This window comes from Parus major, chromosome 14, assembly GCF_001522545.3.
Source record: "Parus major isolate Abel chromosome 14, Parus_major1.1, whole genome shotgun sequence".
Taxonomy (NCBI): domain Eukaryota; kingdom Metazoa; phylum Chordata; class Aves; order Passeriformes; family Paridae; genus Parus; species Parus major.
This window is the reverse complement of record NC_031783.1, coordinates 1,812,325-1,828,105: the sequence shown is the minus strand read 5'-3', so window position 1 is coordinate 1,828,105 and position 15,781 is coordinate 1,812,325. Positions and strand designations below refer to the sequence as shown.

At 48.2% G+C, this 15,781-nt stretch overlaps 1 protein-coding gene across 5 annotated transcripts in view; it reads left to right on the top strand.

Moving 5' to 3' along the window:
- Positions 1-15,781, top strand: part of XPO6 (exportin 6) — a 55,468-nt gene that overhangs the window by 26,768 nt on the left and 12,919 nt on the right. For 4 of the 5 annotated variants that reach the window (XM_033517859.1, XM_015643079.3, XM_015643081.3 and 1 more), the window contains 7 exons: positions 2,580-3,033; positions 6,320-6,446; positions 7,469-7,578; positions 9,688-9,796; positions 11,169-11,261; positions 13,236-13,305; positions 14,883-15,042. In XM_033517859.1, the coding sequence (XP_033373750.1) occupies positions 2,580-3,033; positions 6,320-6,446; positions 7,469-7,578; positions 9,688-9,796; positions 11,169-11,261; positions 13,236-13,305; positions 14,883-15,042 (1,123 nt within the window). The remainder of the gene's footprint in view (positions 1-2,579; positions 3,034-6,319; positions 6,447-7,468; positions 7,579-9,687; positions 9,797-11,168; positions 11,262-13,235; positions 13,306-14,882; positions 15,043-15,781) is intronic. The other variant, XM_015643080.3, reaches the window with a different exon arrangement.

The window sequence follows — 15,781 nt, the reverse complement described above, 5'->3', positions numbered from 1 at the left end:
CTCCAGGTGAGCACCCCCAGCTCTCCCAGCCTGGCTCCAGAGGGGCTCCAGCCCTTGGGGAATCTCCATGGGCTCCTCTGGACTCTCTCCAGCAGCTCCACATCCTGCTGCTGTTGGCCCCAGGGCTGGAGGCAGCTCTGCAGGTGGGGTCTCACCTGAGGGGCAGAATCCCCCCCTCCTGCTGCCCACACCAGGGCTCAGCCCAGCCCTGGGGGGTTTTTGGGTGCTCACAGCCAGGGCATGCCCAGCTCTCATCTCCAACACCCCAAATCCTTCCCCCAGAGCTGCTCTCAGTCTGTTCCCTGCCCAGCCTGGATTGGTGATTGGGATTGCCCCAGCCCTGCTGCACTTGGCCTTGTTGAGCTCCAGGGGCTCTGTAAAAGCCCAGTTTGAGCTGTCCAGGTGTGTCCAGGTGTGAATGTCCCCACAGGGAGTTCACTGCTAACACTGAAGGGCAGGGCTGTCCTGCTCAGCCATAGCCACATGATGCCTTCTTTTTCTGGAGTGCAGGAGAAAGAAGCAGTGATAAGGCTTGGCAGGGAATTATGAATTTAGTGATGTAAGACATCAATCTTGGTGAAAAATGAAGACTTAGGAGGGATGTGTTCATCACTCAGGCTCTTGTGTGTGTTGGAAGTAGCTCAGTAAATCATAGCTGTTATTTTGGCACTGCTGGTGTGTCAGGATGTTTCACTTCCATAAAAAATCACTCAGATTCTCTAAGAACTTCAGATTCTGTAGCACAGCAAGCACCAGATTTTTAAAGATGGGGAGGTTATTAAAGAGGAAGAGGTACTCAAGGAAGAGAAATGTCTTGAAAATCTGGGGAGGGTGAATAGTTTTGCAGCAGGTGGAAGCCTGGCTGGGACTGGCCCTTGGATTCCTTGGATTTTGAGGAAGCAAAGGCCACCAGGGATAAGGGAATCTCTGGCTTGTTGATGGTTTGGTTGGAGGTGGGAGATGAAAGGTCCCATCTTGCTGTGAGGGGGGAGTTCACCCTGGACTAGGCAGGATTAACTTCAGAGCCTCTCCACAGTCATTCTACAGAGAATTCACATTCAGGAATAAAATTGGCAGTCAGGAATAATTCCCTGCTGTGCTCTCTGTGGAGCTAAGGCTCATCTGCACCTTGAGTGGTGGCTGCAGCTCTGCTCTTTCAGTATCATTAGGTGCAGAGGAGCAATGAAAGCTTTGTAGAAGGGCACTAAAGGTGATGGAGGGTTCCCTGAGTGGCTTCCCTGTAAGTAACAACAGAAGTAAATCCTTCTTTCTGTCAAACAGAGCAGAAGCTGCATTAGAAGCCTACTGACACAAAGAAAGTGAAAGCAGGGGTTATTTCTGTTCCCTGTTTGGGTAGAAAGTGAAACTAAGAGCTGGCATACCCCAGACAAAGCAGCTTCACAGTGAAGCTGTGGAACTCTGTCACAGAATATTGCAAATATTAACTTTATATGTGTGAAAAACAAGGTTCACATAATTTTATAGAATTTAAAAGTTTAATAAAAAAGATAAATAGGAGAAGAAAATAAAGTATACAGATACAGCCAGGTGTCTCTGCATTCAGCCAAGAGAGCACACTTTACTGACAAAGGATTGTCCCTTAAAAACAGAACCCTACTACATATCCAGAAATCCTCATACATATTCAGACATTCTTCTTAGGATCTTTAGTGTTCTTCTGTTCAGTTTTCTCTTGCCCCCTTTCCAAGAGATCAGTCTTCTTGGCACCATTGAGATTTATGTTTGCTGATAGCAGAAATGCAATAAATTCCTCCCCCCAGAGTTCTGGTCACTGCTGTCTTCATCTGGATAAGAGAGTTTACAAATGCAGGAGTTCCCTAGCTATTTTTTTTCTCAGTTTTTGGGTTATACAAACAAAAGCAGTTTTTATTTTAATACTATGCCATAATCTAACATATATGTATTATACTGCTATTTCTAAGTTTCATCAGTAACAGAAATAAAGAAAACTATATTAATACAACAAAATTTCCCATTTTTATACACACAACATTTATTTCAATATTTGTGAAAAGCCAACAATATAATATGTATCTATAACAATATGGCTTCACTTGGAGGCTGGAGAGTCATGGAAGATAAATCCTGAGGCTGTGTCAGATTGTTTAGACACCAGCTTTCATGGGAAGCCTTTGTCACGGTGGGGTTGGGAGCTGGGGGATGTGATCTGTGCCTGCCATGGCATTGGGTCCCTGGGTGAGCTTTCATCACCAGCAGAGGACTCTGCCACGTTCAGCATGACAGGGATATGTGCCAAGCTTATATCAAGGATGCTCAGCCTTGTGGGGGGATAGAATTTTATAATAAATTCCTAAAATACATCCCATGGCATTTTATTTCCTGAAATACCCGAGCGCCCGGCCTGGTGAGGCCAGAAGGGTTGTGCGAGGCTAATTCCCAAGTATAGAAATCACCAGTTCCTCTCAGACAAATAACCTGCTGAATGACAGGATGTTGTGAGTTGGAAGGGATCCACAAGGACAGTCAGAGTCCAGCTGCTGGCCCTGCACTGGGCAGCTGGGGGTTTGTGCCCTGCCTGACACCGCTCTCTCCCCCAGGTGACCTCTTGAGTAGCCTCTTGCAGAGCCCCAGCGCGGCCAAACTGCTGAACCAGCCCATCCCCATCCTGGACACAGACAGTGAATACATCTGCTCCCTGGCACTGGAGTGCCTGGCACACCTCTTCAGCTGGATCCCTTTATCCACGAGCATCACCCCGTCCCTGCTCACCACCATCTTCCACTTCGCGCGCTTCGGCTGCGACACCCGCGCCCGCAAAATGTGCTCGGTGAACGGCAGCAGCCACAACTCACTGCTGGGGCAGGAGCGGGGCCGGCTGGGCGTGCTGGCCATGGCCTGCATCAACGAACTCATGTCCAAGAACTGTGTGCCTATGGAGTTTGAGGAGTACCTGCTCCGCATGTTCCAGCAGACTTTCTACCTCCTGCAGAAGATCACCAGGGAGAACAACGCGCACACGGTGAAGAGCCGGCTCGAGGAGCTGGATGAGAGGTAGGAGCAGCTCTGCTGCTGTGCAGGGGCCTTGGGCTTCCTCTGAAGGACTGTGGGCTTTGTTTTGGGGTCGTGCATGGTGTGTCTGATGGCCTTTTTTTCACAGTACTGAGCCAGGGCAGCCGGGCAGAGAGGTAGGTGTGCCCAGGTGAGGGCTCGGTGCTGAGGGAGCTGCTGGCCCAGGTTTGTGTCCTTGCTGGCCCAGGTTTGTGTCCTTGCTCGCCCAGGTTTGTGTCCTTGCTGGCCCAGGTTTGTGTCCTTGCTGGCCCAGGTTTGTGTCCTTGCTGGCCCAGGTTTGTGTCCTTGCTGGCCCAGGTTTGTGCCCTTGCTGGCCCAGGTTTGTGCCCTTGCTGGCCCAGGTTTGTGTCCTTGCTGGCCCAGGTTTGTGTCCTTGCTGGCCCTGCTCGTTGCTGTTTGACTGCAGGTCTGAGGTGGCACCAGAGCTGGAGCTGTTGTCACAGAACACAGAAGAGGCTCAGTGAGGTAAAGGCACTGCAGTGTCCCCTCTGTCCCCTCTGGTCAGTATCTGCCACTCTGCCCAAACCACACAGAGTGGGGACACGCTTGACCTGGGAGAAAACACCAGAAGCTTCCTACCCTTCATTGAGCCATGGCCATTTCTGATTCTTTTTCATTTTCTCTTTTTAAATTTATTTTTAAACAGCACCAGACACAGCTTGGGCAGCTCTGTTCAGTGGTGAATGGCTCCACTTCCAAGGCTCTCCACAAAGCTTGGCTGGAGGCAGCAGGGAAGCAGCAGCACCTTGGGAAGCTGTGTATTCTCATTTTCCAGGGTGTTACTGCCACCTTTTGTTCCCTAGGACAGCTCCACTCTCTTATGTCAGATATTGCTACTTGTAGGGGACAGAGTGAGACTCCCCTTGCTGCTGTGTTGGGTGGCTAAGGCTGGGTGTTGGCAGGTGGTGACTTGGTGCTGCCTCTTGTCACAGGGCTGCTGACAGTGGCACAGAGGTTGTAACTGTGTGAAAGTGCTGAGGATCTTACTACAGGTACACAAGGGTGGAAATAAATTTCCACTCAGGAGGAAAAAACATTTAGGAAAAAAGCATTGGGTCCATTTGTTGAGAGGACTTTCAGGTTTCTGCTGCAAAATTCTCCCTTTTCCATATCCTTAGATAAAGATACAACTTTGGGGTGGTAAATCCAGAATCACAGGGAATTCTACTGCTCATTTTTTGCTAGCTCTGACTTGTGTCACTCTACCTAGAAATGAGACAAGTGGGAATGTGCCACCTTTACCTGCAAGGCACAGAGAGCCAGGAGTTCCCCTCTGCATTTCAGAAAAGCTCTCCTGGAAACCCACAATCCCCTATTTAACTGCTCTTTCTTTTATGGACAATTTCAGTTTCAGTGGGGGCTGTGCTGCCATTCCATGACATTCCTCAGAGCTGTTATCCACAGGGATGTGTTGGTGTCTGGAGTTGGGAGAACCCCTTTATTCATTGCTAAGGTCTGAAACAGAGATGGAACCAAGATGTTCTGGAGACTGGAAAAGTCCAGCTGGCTTCTGGGGGAGTGGAGCTTTCTTTACTCCTTGTCTTCTCTGTGGAAAAAGCCATGAGGGTTTTCCTTTTATCACTTGAGGGCACAGCTGTATTTTTGGTGTCTGAAACTAGAGGACTTAGTGCATGGAAGAGTCATCCTGGCTGGGACTGACAAAATCCTGAACAAAAGGGGCACTGAAGAAAGACTGCTCAGAACCTGCAGGCCCTGAAGTCCTCCCTTGCCTTCCTCTTGTGCTGCTGGTTATTTTTGTTCTGTTAAAAATCAGTCTGAACTCTTTGGAACTGCCAGGCTAGCCCAGGAAAGAATAAGTTCAAATTGCTTTTTGCTTTATTTGTGTTTGGCTTTGAAGATCCCAAAATATGGGAAGTGGTTGGTAAGGATCCAGGCAATGGCTCAGTGGTTGGAGAAGGGGGCTGGGGGCCAAGGAAGAATTTCACTAGTCTCAGATCAGAGCCTGTTTTAGAAAATAAAAATTAAAAGGATGGAGATGTTTGGGTCTGGACTCTTTTTTTTTTTTTTTTTTAATTATTTTTTTCCCCTGGCTTTGATTTTGAAGTGTTTGATCTGTGCTCAGGTGTGCTCAGTGATCTCCTGTCAAGTAGGCAATGCCAAATAAAGAATCAGCTTCACCTTTTTTGCATGTTCAAAGCAGTGTGTGTTTTTGAAGGCTCCCAACAGCCCCCAGCTCTGTCAGCTGGCAATGCTGCTGGTCATGAGGGAGTTCTTGTTAGAAAGAGTGGGGATTCCCAAAAAAAACCCCAAATCCCCAGAGTTTGCAGCAGTGCAGAGCAGGCAGTAGAGTAAAACCAGGCTGCTCATGCCTGTCTGAAACTGTGCTGAGCCCAACTTTTTAATTTAAAATACAAATTTTCAGTAGTTTCAAGCATTTCAGAGCTCTGGGCATGGGGGAAGGCTGGAATTGTGTGTGATGTGTGTGTGGTGCTGCCATCCCTCCTGTGCCTGATGGAGTGTTTAACTCTGGCTGCACAGATGGATCTGGGGATGATTTTTAGCCCTGCTGAAGCTCGTGCTGTGCAGGGTGTGTTTGTGTTCCCCACAAAAACCTCACCCCACTGGAGGCTTTGCCATTTTCCCTTCAAGAACTCTACATGCTGCCCCAAGGTTGTGCTCTTGCTGCCATCCCTGAAGATTTGGTGGCAGACTCCTTTTGGGAACTACACTTTTTCCATGCTTTGGAGGAAGATTTCATTTCCCAGCTCAGCCCCAAGCCTGGGCTCAGCTCAGAAACTCTTGGATGGCTGATCTCCACTGCAGGAGGAATTTTCCTTTCCAGCTCTCAGCTCCCTGGCTCTCCCACCCCCTCCTGTAAATGTAACCCCTCTACTGCTGATTCCTGCATTAACTTCTTGCTTCCAGCTGAGTTCCTCAGGGGTGCAGTTCATTTCACTAATCCTGTCTCCATCAGTACAATGACCTTTGCTATCAAATCCTTTCTCCAGGGTGGAGGGGGTTGTGTTCACATGCAGGCCTGGTTGAACTCGATATTTATCTGAATATTAAAGTTGCTTTTGATTAGATTGTCTTTTCTGCTGTTTCAGGTGTTAATGGAGTGGAGGGTTGCCCATCCTGTAGGTAATTGTTGCAGGGCTTTATATTTTAATTGTTCTACTGATGGTTAATTGTAACTTTCCTTTGAATGAGATGATTTTGAGTGGCATTTATCTCTATTTCAATGAAATTGCTTTCCCTTGGGGCACCTTTCCTGTTTTTTCTCAGAGCTTTCTCCTTTCCCTTGTAGCTACATTGAGAAGTTCACAGATTTCCTCCGTCTCTTTGTGAGCGTCCACCTACGAAGGATCGAATCCTACTCCCAGTTCCCTGTGGTTGAATTCCTGGCCCTGTTGTTCAAATACACTTTTCATCAGGTACAGCCCCACATCCTCGTTTTTCCCAACCTGTTCTGTTGTCCAGAGCCATAAAAAGAGCATTTAACTGGTCATACTGGCACTTCCCAGTGACTTGGAAATGGCTTGGTGTGCTCCTGGGTTTAGCTGGAGACCGAGGTCACAGGTGGTTACTCAACAACAACAACAACTTGTCTGATGTTTAACTTTGCTCCTGCTTTCATTTTTTTTCTAGTCCTTGGAATGGACAGTGTGTGGAAAAGTCTCTCAGACTTGGTTTGTGTTTGGGGATGCTGTTCTTTGTCCTCAGTCTGTGGCTTTCTTGTAGCTTTCAGTTTTTGTATTAAAAACCCGCAAGCCCTGTGGCTTTAGGTTGGTTTTGCCTTCCTGTAGAAGCTGTCAGTGCAACTCAGCCCCATTTACACAGGAATAACAACAGGGAAACAGCTTTATCACATCACAGAATCATTGGTTGGGTTGGGTTGAAGGGACCTTAAAACCCATCCAGTGCCACCCCTGCCATGGCAGGGACACCTTCCACTGTCCCAGGCTGCTCCAAGCCCCGTCCAGCCTGGCCTTGGACACTTCCAGGGATCCAGGGACAGCCACAGCTTCTCTGGGCACCCTGTGCCAGGGCCTGCCCACCCTGCCAGGGAACAATTCCTTCCCAATATCCCATCCATCCCTGCCCTCTGGCAGTGGAAGCCATTCCCTGTGTCCTGTCCCTCCATCCCTTGTCCCAAGTCCCTCTGCAGCTCTCCTGGAACCCCTTTGGGCCCTGGAATGCTGGAAGCTGGTGTAGCAAGCCATGAGATGGGTTAATACTGAGGCCAGCCTTGTAATTCCTGCCTTTCTGCCATTGTACAAAAGCTCTTGCTCATCTTTTGACAGCTCTGAATCTCTCCAGTGACATCCTAGAACTGTTTCAGTAAAGCAAGAAGCTCTTCCCATGAGTTGGAGTGGATGTTACCTCCTGTTTTCATTGTGTGAAATTGATCTTGCCATAGCTTGCAGTACTCATTGGGAATTTTGGTGTCTTTCAGCCTACACATGAAGGTTACTTTTCTTGCTTGGACATCTGGACACTCTTCTTGGACTATCTGACCAGCAAAATCAAAAGTCGCCTGGCAGACAAAGAAGCAGTGCTCAACAGGTGAGGGCTGGGGAGCTGCCAGGGTGGGACAGCCTGGAATCATGGAAAGGGTTTAAGAGGGACCTTAAAACTCATTCTTGCTGTGGGCAGGGACACTTTGCACTCTCCCAGGTTGTTCCAAGCCCCATCCAGCCTGGCTTTGGACACTTCCAGGGATCCAGGGGCAGCCACAGCTTCTCTGGGCACCCTGTGCCAGGGCCTGCCCACCCTGCCAGGGAACAATTCCTACCTACAGCAACAAAGAGACAGCAAATCCTGTGTGAGTCCTTTCTTTTTCTAAAATCATGAAGTATAAAAAGCATAAACCTCAGTGCTTCACACTCATTCACAAGAATTCAGGCTGAGCAGGTTTGGGTAGACAAACTGTCACTTACATATGTTGTGTGTGAACCTTGCAGGCAGAGGAAGGAAGCTTTGTAGTCTAAAATAGAACTGGAGCACATTTTAGCACAAATTAGAAGAGGAAACTACAACACAAGTTGCTTACTTAGTGTTCACACAGCTCATACAACTAATTAATGAAGTAGGAAACAAATTTTATTTAATTAGGATTTTAAATTTCCTCTTTAAATAGAGGATGTGTTTCTGAGAAATACAGATGGAAGTTAAAAGTTGCACTTGCTTACTGCTGTGTGCATTGATTACAACAGTGGTTGGCAGCTTTTCCTTGGCAGGTGATGACCCTGAAAGGGGTGGGTTTTGTTTGAGAAGGGTCTCTTTGCTGCCACATTAAAAATCTGGTGAATATCCTGGTGAGTTGTTCAGGTTTTTGAGGTTTAAAAGCATCATAATTTGTGCCATGTTTTGTTCTGCTAAGTGCAGAAGGAAGATTCTTCCCCTTAAGCACCCTGAATAGCAGCAGTTGGTTTTTAAAAGCCAGCCTGGCATCATAACCACAAGGAAAATTGGAACTGCTGTTGGAGCAGACAGCTCCTCCTTTCAGCATGGGAGCTGTGGGGTTTGAATTTCTCAAGGAGTAGATTTTGGGGTTGGAACTTCATGATTTGCTTCTGTACCTACCTGCTTGTGGTGGAGAAAATTGTAGCAATAAGCTGTCTTTAGGTCTGTCAGAATAAAAAAATCATAACTAAAGCTTGTGAGTGGTTGGGGCTGTGGTGTTTGTCCTCTGTGACAGCTCTGACATCTCCACGTCCCCACACACCCTGAGCCGTGGGAACTCTGAGCTGGGCAGGCTGGCAGTGCTTACACCACAAGGGCACAGAGGAAATTTCCTGTTCTGTGGTTGAGAAACTTTGTATTTTGTACACAGTGCCACTTTACCCCTGGAGAAGTTGCCAAACACAGGGTTACACCACCTTGCAGCTGCCTGGCTGCTGGCACAGCTGACTGGCACATCTGACACTTGCCTTGCGTCATGCTCTGCATCTGTTGCTCTTCTTTAATGCCTGATTTTCCCTAAAAAAAACAGAATTTTTCTAATGAGACCCCAGCTTTTTTGAGGAGGAGGTTTTTCAAGGAGAAATCAGACTAACCCTGCTTGAAATCCCAGAAATTTCCTTTTGTGGCACCAGGGGTGATCGTGTGCTCTGCTGAGCTTGCAGCTTGGCATTGTTTGTGGTGGTTCTCTGGTGTGCTGGCTCCCAGAGGTGCTGGGATATTTCAGTGATGTGCCTTCAGTGTTACAGTGTCAGCCTTTGTTTCAGGGAGGGAAGGGCCTGAATTTCAGTGTGGGGAAGGAGACAGCAGCACAGACAGGCTCAGGGTCCCACCTGAGGCAGCAACAACTGCCCTGGTTCCTCTGTTCCTCATTCAGTGGCCAGAGCAGAGCAGCAGAGGCTGCTGTGGACAGCTCAGGCTCCAAGAGGCTCTTGGTGTCTCCTGCTTGTGGACACCTGGTGTTGTTCCTGGCAAGCTGCTCCTGCTTTTCCTGTTTTGAACTCTGGGGCTGCTTCTGTTGCTGACAATCCTCCTTTTCCCCTCCAGAGGCAGAGGGATGTTGGGTATTGCCAAGGCTGTTTCCTTACAGGTGACCTGAAATGAGCTGGTACCTTGAATCCCAGGAGCTGCTTGCTGTAACTGTTTTGTTTTGGGTTTCCTTTGCTGGAAGGGTTTTATCCAACTCTTTGTGTGTCTCCCTGGTGGCTGCAGGTACGAAGATGCTTTGGTTCTGTTGCTGACAGAGGTGTTGAACCGGATCCAGTTCAGGTATAACCAGGCACAGCTGGAGGAGCTGGATGACGAGACCCTGGATGATGATGTAAGGAGCAGAGCTGGACAGGAAAGGGCCACACATGAACCTTTGCACTGCTGATACCTGGAGTGGCTTTTCCTGAGCTTGCACTGGGGAGTTTGAGCTAAACACCTGCTTCTCCCCTCCCTTCTGTGTGAGCTTTGAGCTCAAAAACAGCCTCAGATGCTCTTCACAAAAAATCACACTGAAGATGTAACCTTTGGGTTTAATCTGGTTCTTATTGGGGGAAAAAAAAATTTAGATCCTTATGTTCTGATTGTCAGAGGTATTAGATGCCCATTTCTGGACACCTTTGGAATTTAGAGTGTTTAATTAGTTTGGAATTAATTTGCTGGTCACTTGGGAATTTAAATGCTAAAATATCTCAGAAGCAAAAGCTTGAAGCTGTGTATTGTTGGTGCTTATGTTTAAGTTTATTTCTCCTAAGTTGGTATTGATAAAAATCATCTTGAAGCTGATAAATGTCAAAGTGGAGTAGGTGGAGCCAGAGCCCTGGAAGGGCAGGTCAGCTGTCACAGGAGGGTAGGTGAAGGAGCAGAGGGAATCTCATCACAAATAGGATCAGACAGATTTTTAAATTCTGGAATGTTGGGGGCTGGTCACATCACAGCTTCTGAGCTTGATAGCAGCACCATTTCATAAGCAAAGTAAATTATTTTCTTGATTCATTTGACACTTGTGTCACCTGGTTAATTAGCTGTTGTACCCCTGTAAAGACCATGGTGGTGCTTGGATGCCTTTCCATGGTGATGATAATGTCAAAATAAGGGTATGAATGATCTAGAGCAGTCCTGGTGTCCTTATGCTTCCAAAACAGGATGGCAAATGATGATCCTTGCAAGACTAAAACTTGAAAAGGGTTTTAATTCATTGTTTTAGGACAAAATTAAGTCAGGACATGGTGCTATTGATTCTGTTGCTTATGTTGCTGTGTGTGTTTCTTGGTTTTTTTATTACTTATTTACTTTCTTATATTAATTAATATAATTATATTATATTCTTATTTACTTTCTCATATTAATGGCAAGTTTGGACTATGATGGTAACAGGCAGCTTCTTTCTCAGTCACTTGTGTGGCAGAGCATGGAAAGAGTCTTTTGTTAAAACAATTGTTTAATTCACCTATCAAGTTATTGCCACTCTCTCCCCTCCCTCCTCCTGCACTGTCCCCCCAGTTTTATCAATTCTGTATGAAAACAGAATGAATTCTATATGAAAATAAGTTTGAGTGGAGTGTGCAAGTTACATTTCTCTCAAATGCTGCTTTGGGTTGGTTTGGGGGTGTTTCTCCCTCCTGTCCCTCCCTTCTCAGTGTCCTAAAAGCTCAGTGTCCCCCTGGGAAGGGCTGTGCTCACCCCAGTGTCCCTTTTGTTTGCAGCAGCAGACGGAGTGGCAGCGGTACTTGCGCCAGAGCTTGGAAGTGGTGGCCAAAGTCATGGAGCTGCTGCCAACTCACGCCTTCTCCACCCTCGTAAGTCCTTCCCCAGGCCCAAAGTGCCACGTGGAATCAGCACCAACTGCCTCAGTGCCCAAAAAAATAGGGAAATTTGGGGTTGGATGCAAAGCTTGGCAAGGGGTGATTAGAAATTGAAGAGAAAAAGTTGTTTCTTCAATGCTTTGTTGCATTTCTCGGTGTGTTTTGAAGAGAGTGCTTCGGTGTCTTAAGTCCAGCTTGGTGGACACTCTTTAGAAGTTCCCACCTCTCAAAGCATAAACATTTGGCAGCAACCCCTCTGTGCTGTTTGTCTTGGCCTTTATCTCAGAGGCAGGGCTGTGAATTGGGAAGATAAGTGTCATTAATAGGGCTTTAAAGAGAGTGGAGCCTTTATTTTAATTAAAGGTTAGATTAAGATGCTGGAGGGAGGCCTTGTACTATTGGGAAGTAGATCTGATCTGGGTAAGTGCTTCTCTTCAGCTGCTGTCACTGCCTTTGCTGGTGGAAAAGTTGTCTGGGTTTTAGCATCATAACAATTCTGAGAAGGAGATCTTGAGGCTGGAAATGTGGCCCAGAATTCAGAGCAGTCCAGGTGGGTTTTTACTGGGTGAGGAGAAAGGGAAATAACAGCAGTGGGATCTCAGCAAGTGCCTTAATCCCACTGGCACCGCTGCACACCTCAAGAAGTGTATTCCCAGCAAGCAGAGAACACTGGGCTGCAGAAGGTGCCTGGCCTGAAGTGCCTTTGCAATTGCTGTTTTTGTTGAGGCAGGGAAGCAGCAGGAACCTGTCACTAGAAGGAGGGAACAAAAGCAGGGGCTGCTGTGCAGCTTGGGCGTGAGTCAGCGAGGAGCGGAGCGGGTGTTTGAGGGAGCAGATGGATCCCATGGAGCAGAGCATGTGGCTTCCTTGGAGTAACACATTCACATGAGGAAGGCTCTGTGGTTCTGTAAACTCCCCTCAGGCAGTTATGCAAAGATACTCCACTGTTAATTAGGCACAGCATGTTGGAAGCTGGGTAGGGAGAGTTGTTTTCCTCAGCCCTGTGTTGTTCCTTGTTCGTTCTTGTGGACTGGGGGATGTGGGAGGCTCTCAAGGAGTTCCCAGTGCTTTTCCCAGTGGCTGCAGGGCTGGTGGGTACAGTGGTTGGTTCAGGAGTTTCAGCAGTGGTAAATAATTAAAGCACTGGAGAGCAGCTGCCATTACTCCATCCCATGCTGGGCAAGGAAAGGCTGCAGCTCCTTCTGCTGATGGGCAAGAGAACTTCCATAAAACCAACCACCAATTTCAACCATTCTCCCCAACAGAAATTAAACAGAGCTGTGCCAGGCTGAAAGGGTTGAAAACATTCTTCAGATGAAGTATGAGCAGACCTGGCATGTTTGCTGTCAGTGCTGAGTGATGGAGCTGGGCTGACACTGTGCTCCCACACTGGGGTGAATGAGGACTGTGGTGTTTTTTCCTTTGGCTGTTTTCCCCATGGAATTTCAGCTGCTGCAGCCTGCTGGCAGAGTGCTGCACTGCTTCCCTTCTGTGCCCTGGTAGAGGCACTGAACTCAACTGTGTGGTTGTACAATATTTTGGGAGATTTTTCAGTGCCACCTTTTGAGGAGGTGATACTTGCAGGTGAGGTGGGTGAGCACAGAGTTCCTGCACTTGGGACTCTGCCACTCCTCTGCTCCTTGGCCTGGGTTGTGCTGTGTATTCCTGGTGCTGCCAGTGCTGTGCCCTCTCTTCCACTGTCAGAACATTATCTTGTCAGGCTGATTGCTGGGGTTAGAGGCAAAGCAGAGCTGCCTTCTGGGGACTGATCTTTGTTTTCCTGACAGCTGTCAGGACCTGGAAGTTGTAGGATGCAGGATCAGCCCAGATCCCATCCTGCCCTTCCTCCAAATGTCTGTCTGAAGGCACTGGGGAGAAATGAGAGAACTCTGCTCTGGCAGAGCAATCAGTAGTTGGGTGTTACTGTCTGCCAAGCCCCAGGATCACAATCAACTCTTCTCTCTTCAGTTTCCTGTTCTGCAGGATAACCTGGAAGTGTATCTGGGGCTCCAGCAGTTCGTGGTCACTTCAGGAACAGGTAATAACCACCCTCTGACACTGTGCTCCCCCCTCTTTCATCATTGCAAAACCACTAGATCTGCTTTGGTGTTGTTTTTGCTATATTCAGATGATCCAAACCTGTGTGGTGTCTCATGGCTCAATAGTTAAACTCTAGCAGCAGACAGAAATCCCATAATACGATTTATTCTTATTGGCTTGGTTCTTCTCTTCTTCTGGAATTGGAAATGAAGATACCAGAGGTGTTAAGAGCAGGTGTGCAGCACCAAATACTGCAGCTCCTTCCTGAGAAACGGGAAACAGCAGAAGTGGGATCTCCTGAGGGGAGGCTGTAGCTTAAGGTAGTATTGAAATTCCCTGGTGTGACCAGGAAAGGAATCTGTCACATCTCCAATACTGCTGGACATGGCAGAATGATGCCAGTTCTAGAAAAAATGTTCCCAGTTTTAGGACCATTTCAGCCCTAGGATAAGCAGTGTGCAGGGGTTTAGAGCTGTGGCAGCAGCCTGTGTTGGAGCTGTCCTGGGGGCTGCAGCAGCAGCAGCAGCCCAGGTACAGCTCTGGATTGAGCCCTGGGTGATGGCACAGAATCCCAGAATGGCTGGGGTTGGAAGGGACCAGAGTGAGCCTCTGATCCAATTCCCTGCTCATCCCAGAGCACAGGGCACAGCATGGTGTGTTTGTATTGATGGCACAAAATGGAGAGGCTGTTGCTGAAAGCTTGAGCTGAGATTAAATACAGTCAGTGGAAAGAAAATCTGATCTTCTTTGAGAGGTGGTGTGGCAGAACATATTTGCTCTTTTAGTAGAAGCTGTGGAATGTTTGTGCCCAGGTGTCCACACCTGAGCAGCAGGAGGATTGTGTGGGGCTGGAAAATCTCTGAAAAAAACAGATTATTTCTTGTACCTGAGAAATATGGAAGTGCACAACACGCCTCACATCAGAACTGAAGGCACAAATTCTCTGTCCCAAATCTGCTGCTGGATCACTGGAGCTGTAGTCAGCAGAGGGAGTGTAGAAAAGCACCTTCTCCTCATGGAAGAGCACCTTCTCCTCGTGGAAAAGCACATTATCCACGTGGAAAAGCACTTTCTCCACATGGAAAAGCACCTTCTCCTCATGGAAAAGTGCCTTCTCCATGTGGAAAAGCACCTTCTCCTGAGCTGGGAATGCTCCTGATGGCAGCAGGAAACAGGAAGGCTCCTGTTTGGGTAGGAATTCACACCATACAGAAGAAAATGAAGGTGTAAAAGGCTGAAACAGTTGCTGACATCTTTATCAGCCTTTGAAGTGTTGTCAGAAGAGCTGAGCTTCCTTCCCAAGCTGCAGTGCTGCAGTGCCTTGGCCAGTGCTGCCCTCTGACCTGTGACCCAGTGCTGAGCTCACCCCAGAAGAACACTTGCCATGTAATTAGAATAAACTTTGCATTTCCTGTCACTTTGTCACCAGGTTTCCCATCCCCAGAGCTGCAGGGATTAATCAGAATTGTGGGATTTTCCCCTTGCACCAGCAGGAATTTCCAGCCCTGGAGGGGCAGCAATCAGAGAAAAGCTGATTTGTGGCTGTGTTGCCGATGGGCTGTGCTGTCCCTGCAGGTCACAGGTTGAACATCACAGCAGAGAATGACTGCAGGAGGCTGCACTGCTCCCTGAGGGACCTGAGCTCGCTGCTGCAGGCCGTGGGCCGCCTGGCCGAGTACTTCACCGGGGACGTGTTCGCAGCCAGGTTCAACGACGCCCTCACCGTGGTGGAGAGGTGGGTACAGCTCATGCCTTCACTTGTAGCTTTGATATCTTCCAGACTCTGCACTGCATTAATATGCAACTCTGAACTTCATATCATGTGTTAGCAAATTCTCCTCAGTGTAGTCAGACACAACAATCCTTTCCCAGCCCAACAACCAAAGACACAGTTGCAGCTTCAGGCCCAAAAAGTGTAAACAGCAAATTGAGGAGAGCAGTCTGGGAGGATGGGACTGTAGAACCTGGAGCTGGAATTGGACAATTATCCCAGTATGGAAATGAACCAAAATTTATAAAAGTGTGAAAAGTTATGGCCAAATGTCCACCTTGGGTGTAGCCTTGGCCAGGCTCTTGTACTGCCCAAGGTGATCCTTTGAAGGTCTTCTTAATAAATGCCCACTTTATTCCTTTAACACTGTCCAGCCTCTGTCCCAGGCAGCCTCTCAAGGCTTCACAGCCACAGTCACCCTGCAGGCACAGTGACAAACAAGGCTTCTTTCTGCCTCCCCTTGCTGTGAGGAGCTTGAGGGAAGGAATTTGATGGCCAGAATGTGGATTGTGTGTGCTGGGCTGAGCCCCCAGGGTGGGCAGCAGGGCTGGGGGTTCTGCTCCCTGCCCCTCTGCTCAGGTGAGACCCCACCTGCAGAGCTGCCTCCAGCCCTGGGGCCCAGCACAGGAAGGATGTGGAGCTGCTGGAGAGAGTCCAGAGGAGGCCACAAGGTTTGGAGCCCCTCTGCTCTGGAGCCAGGCTG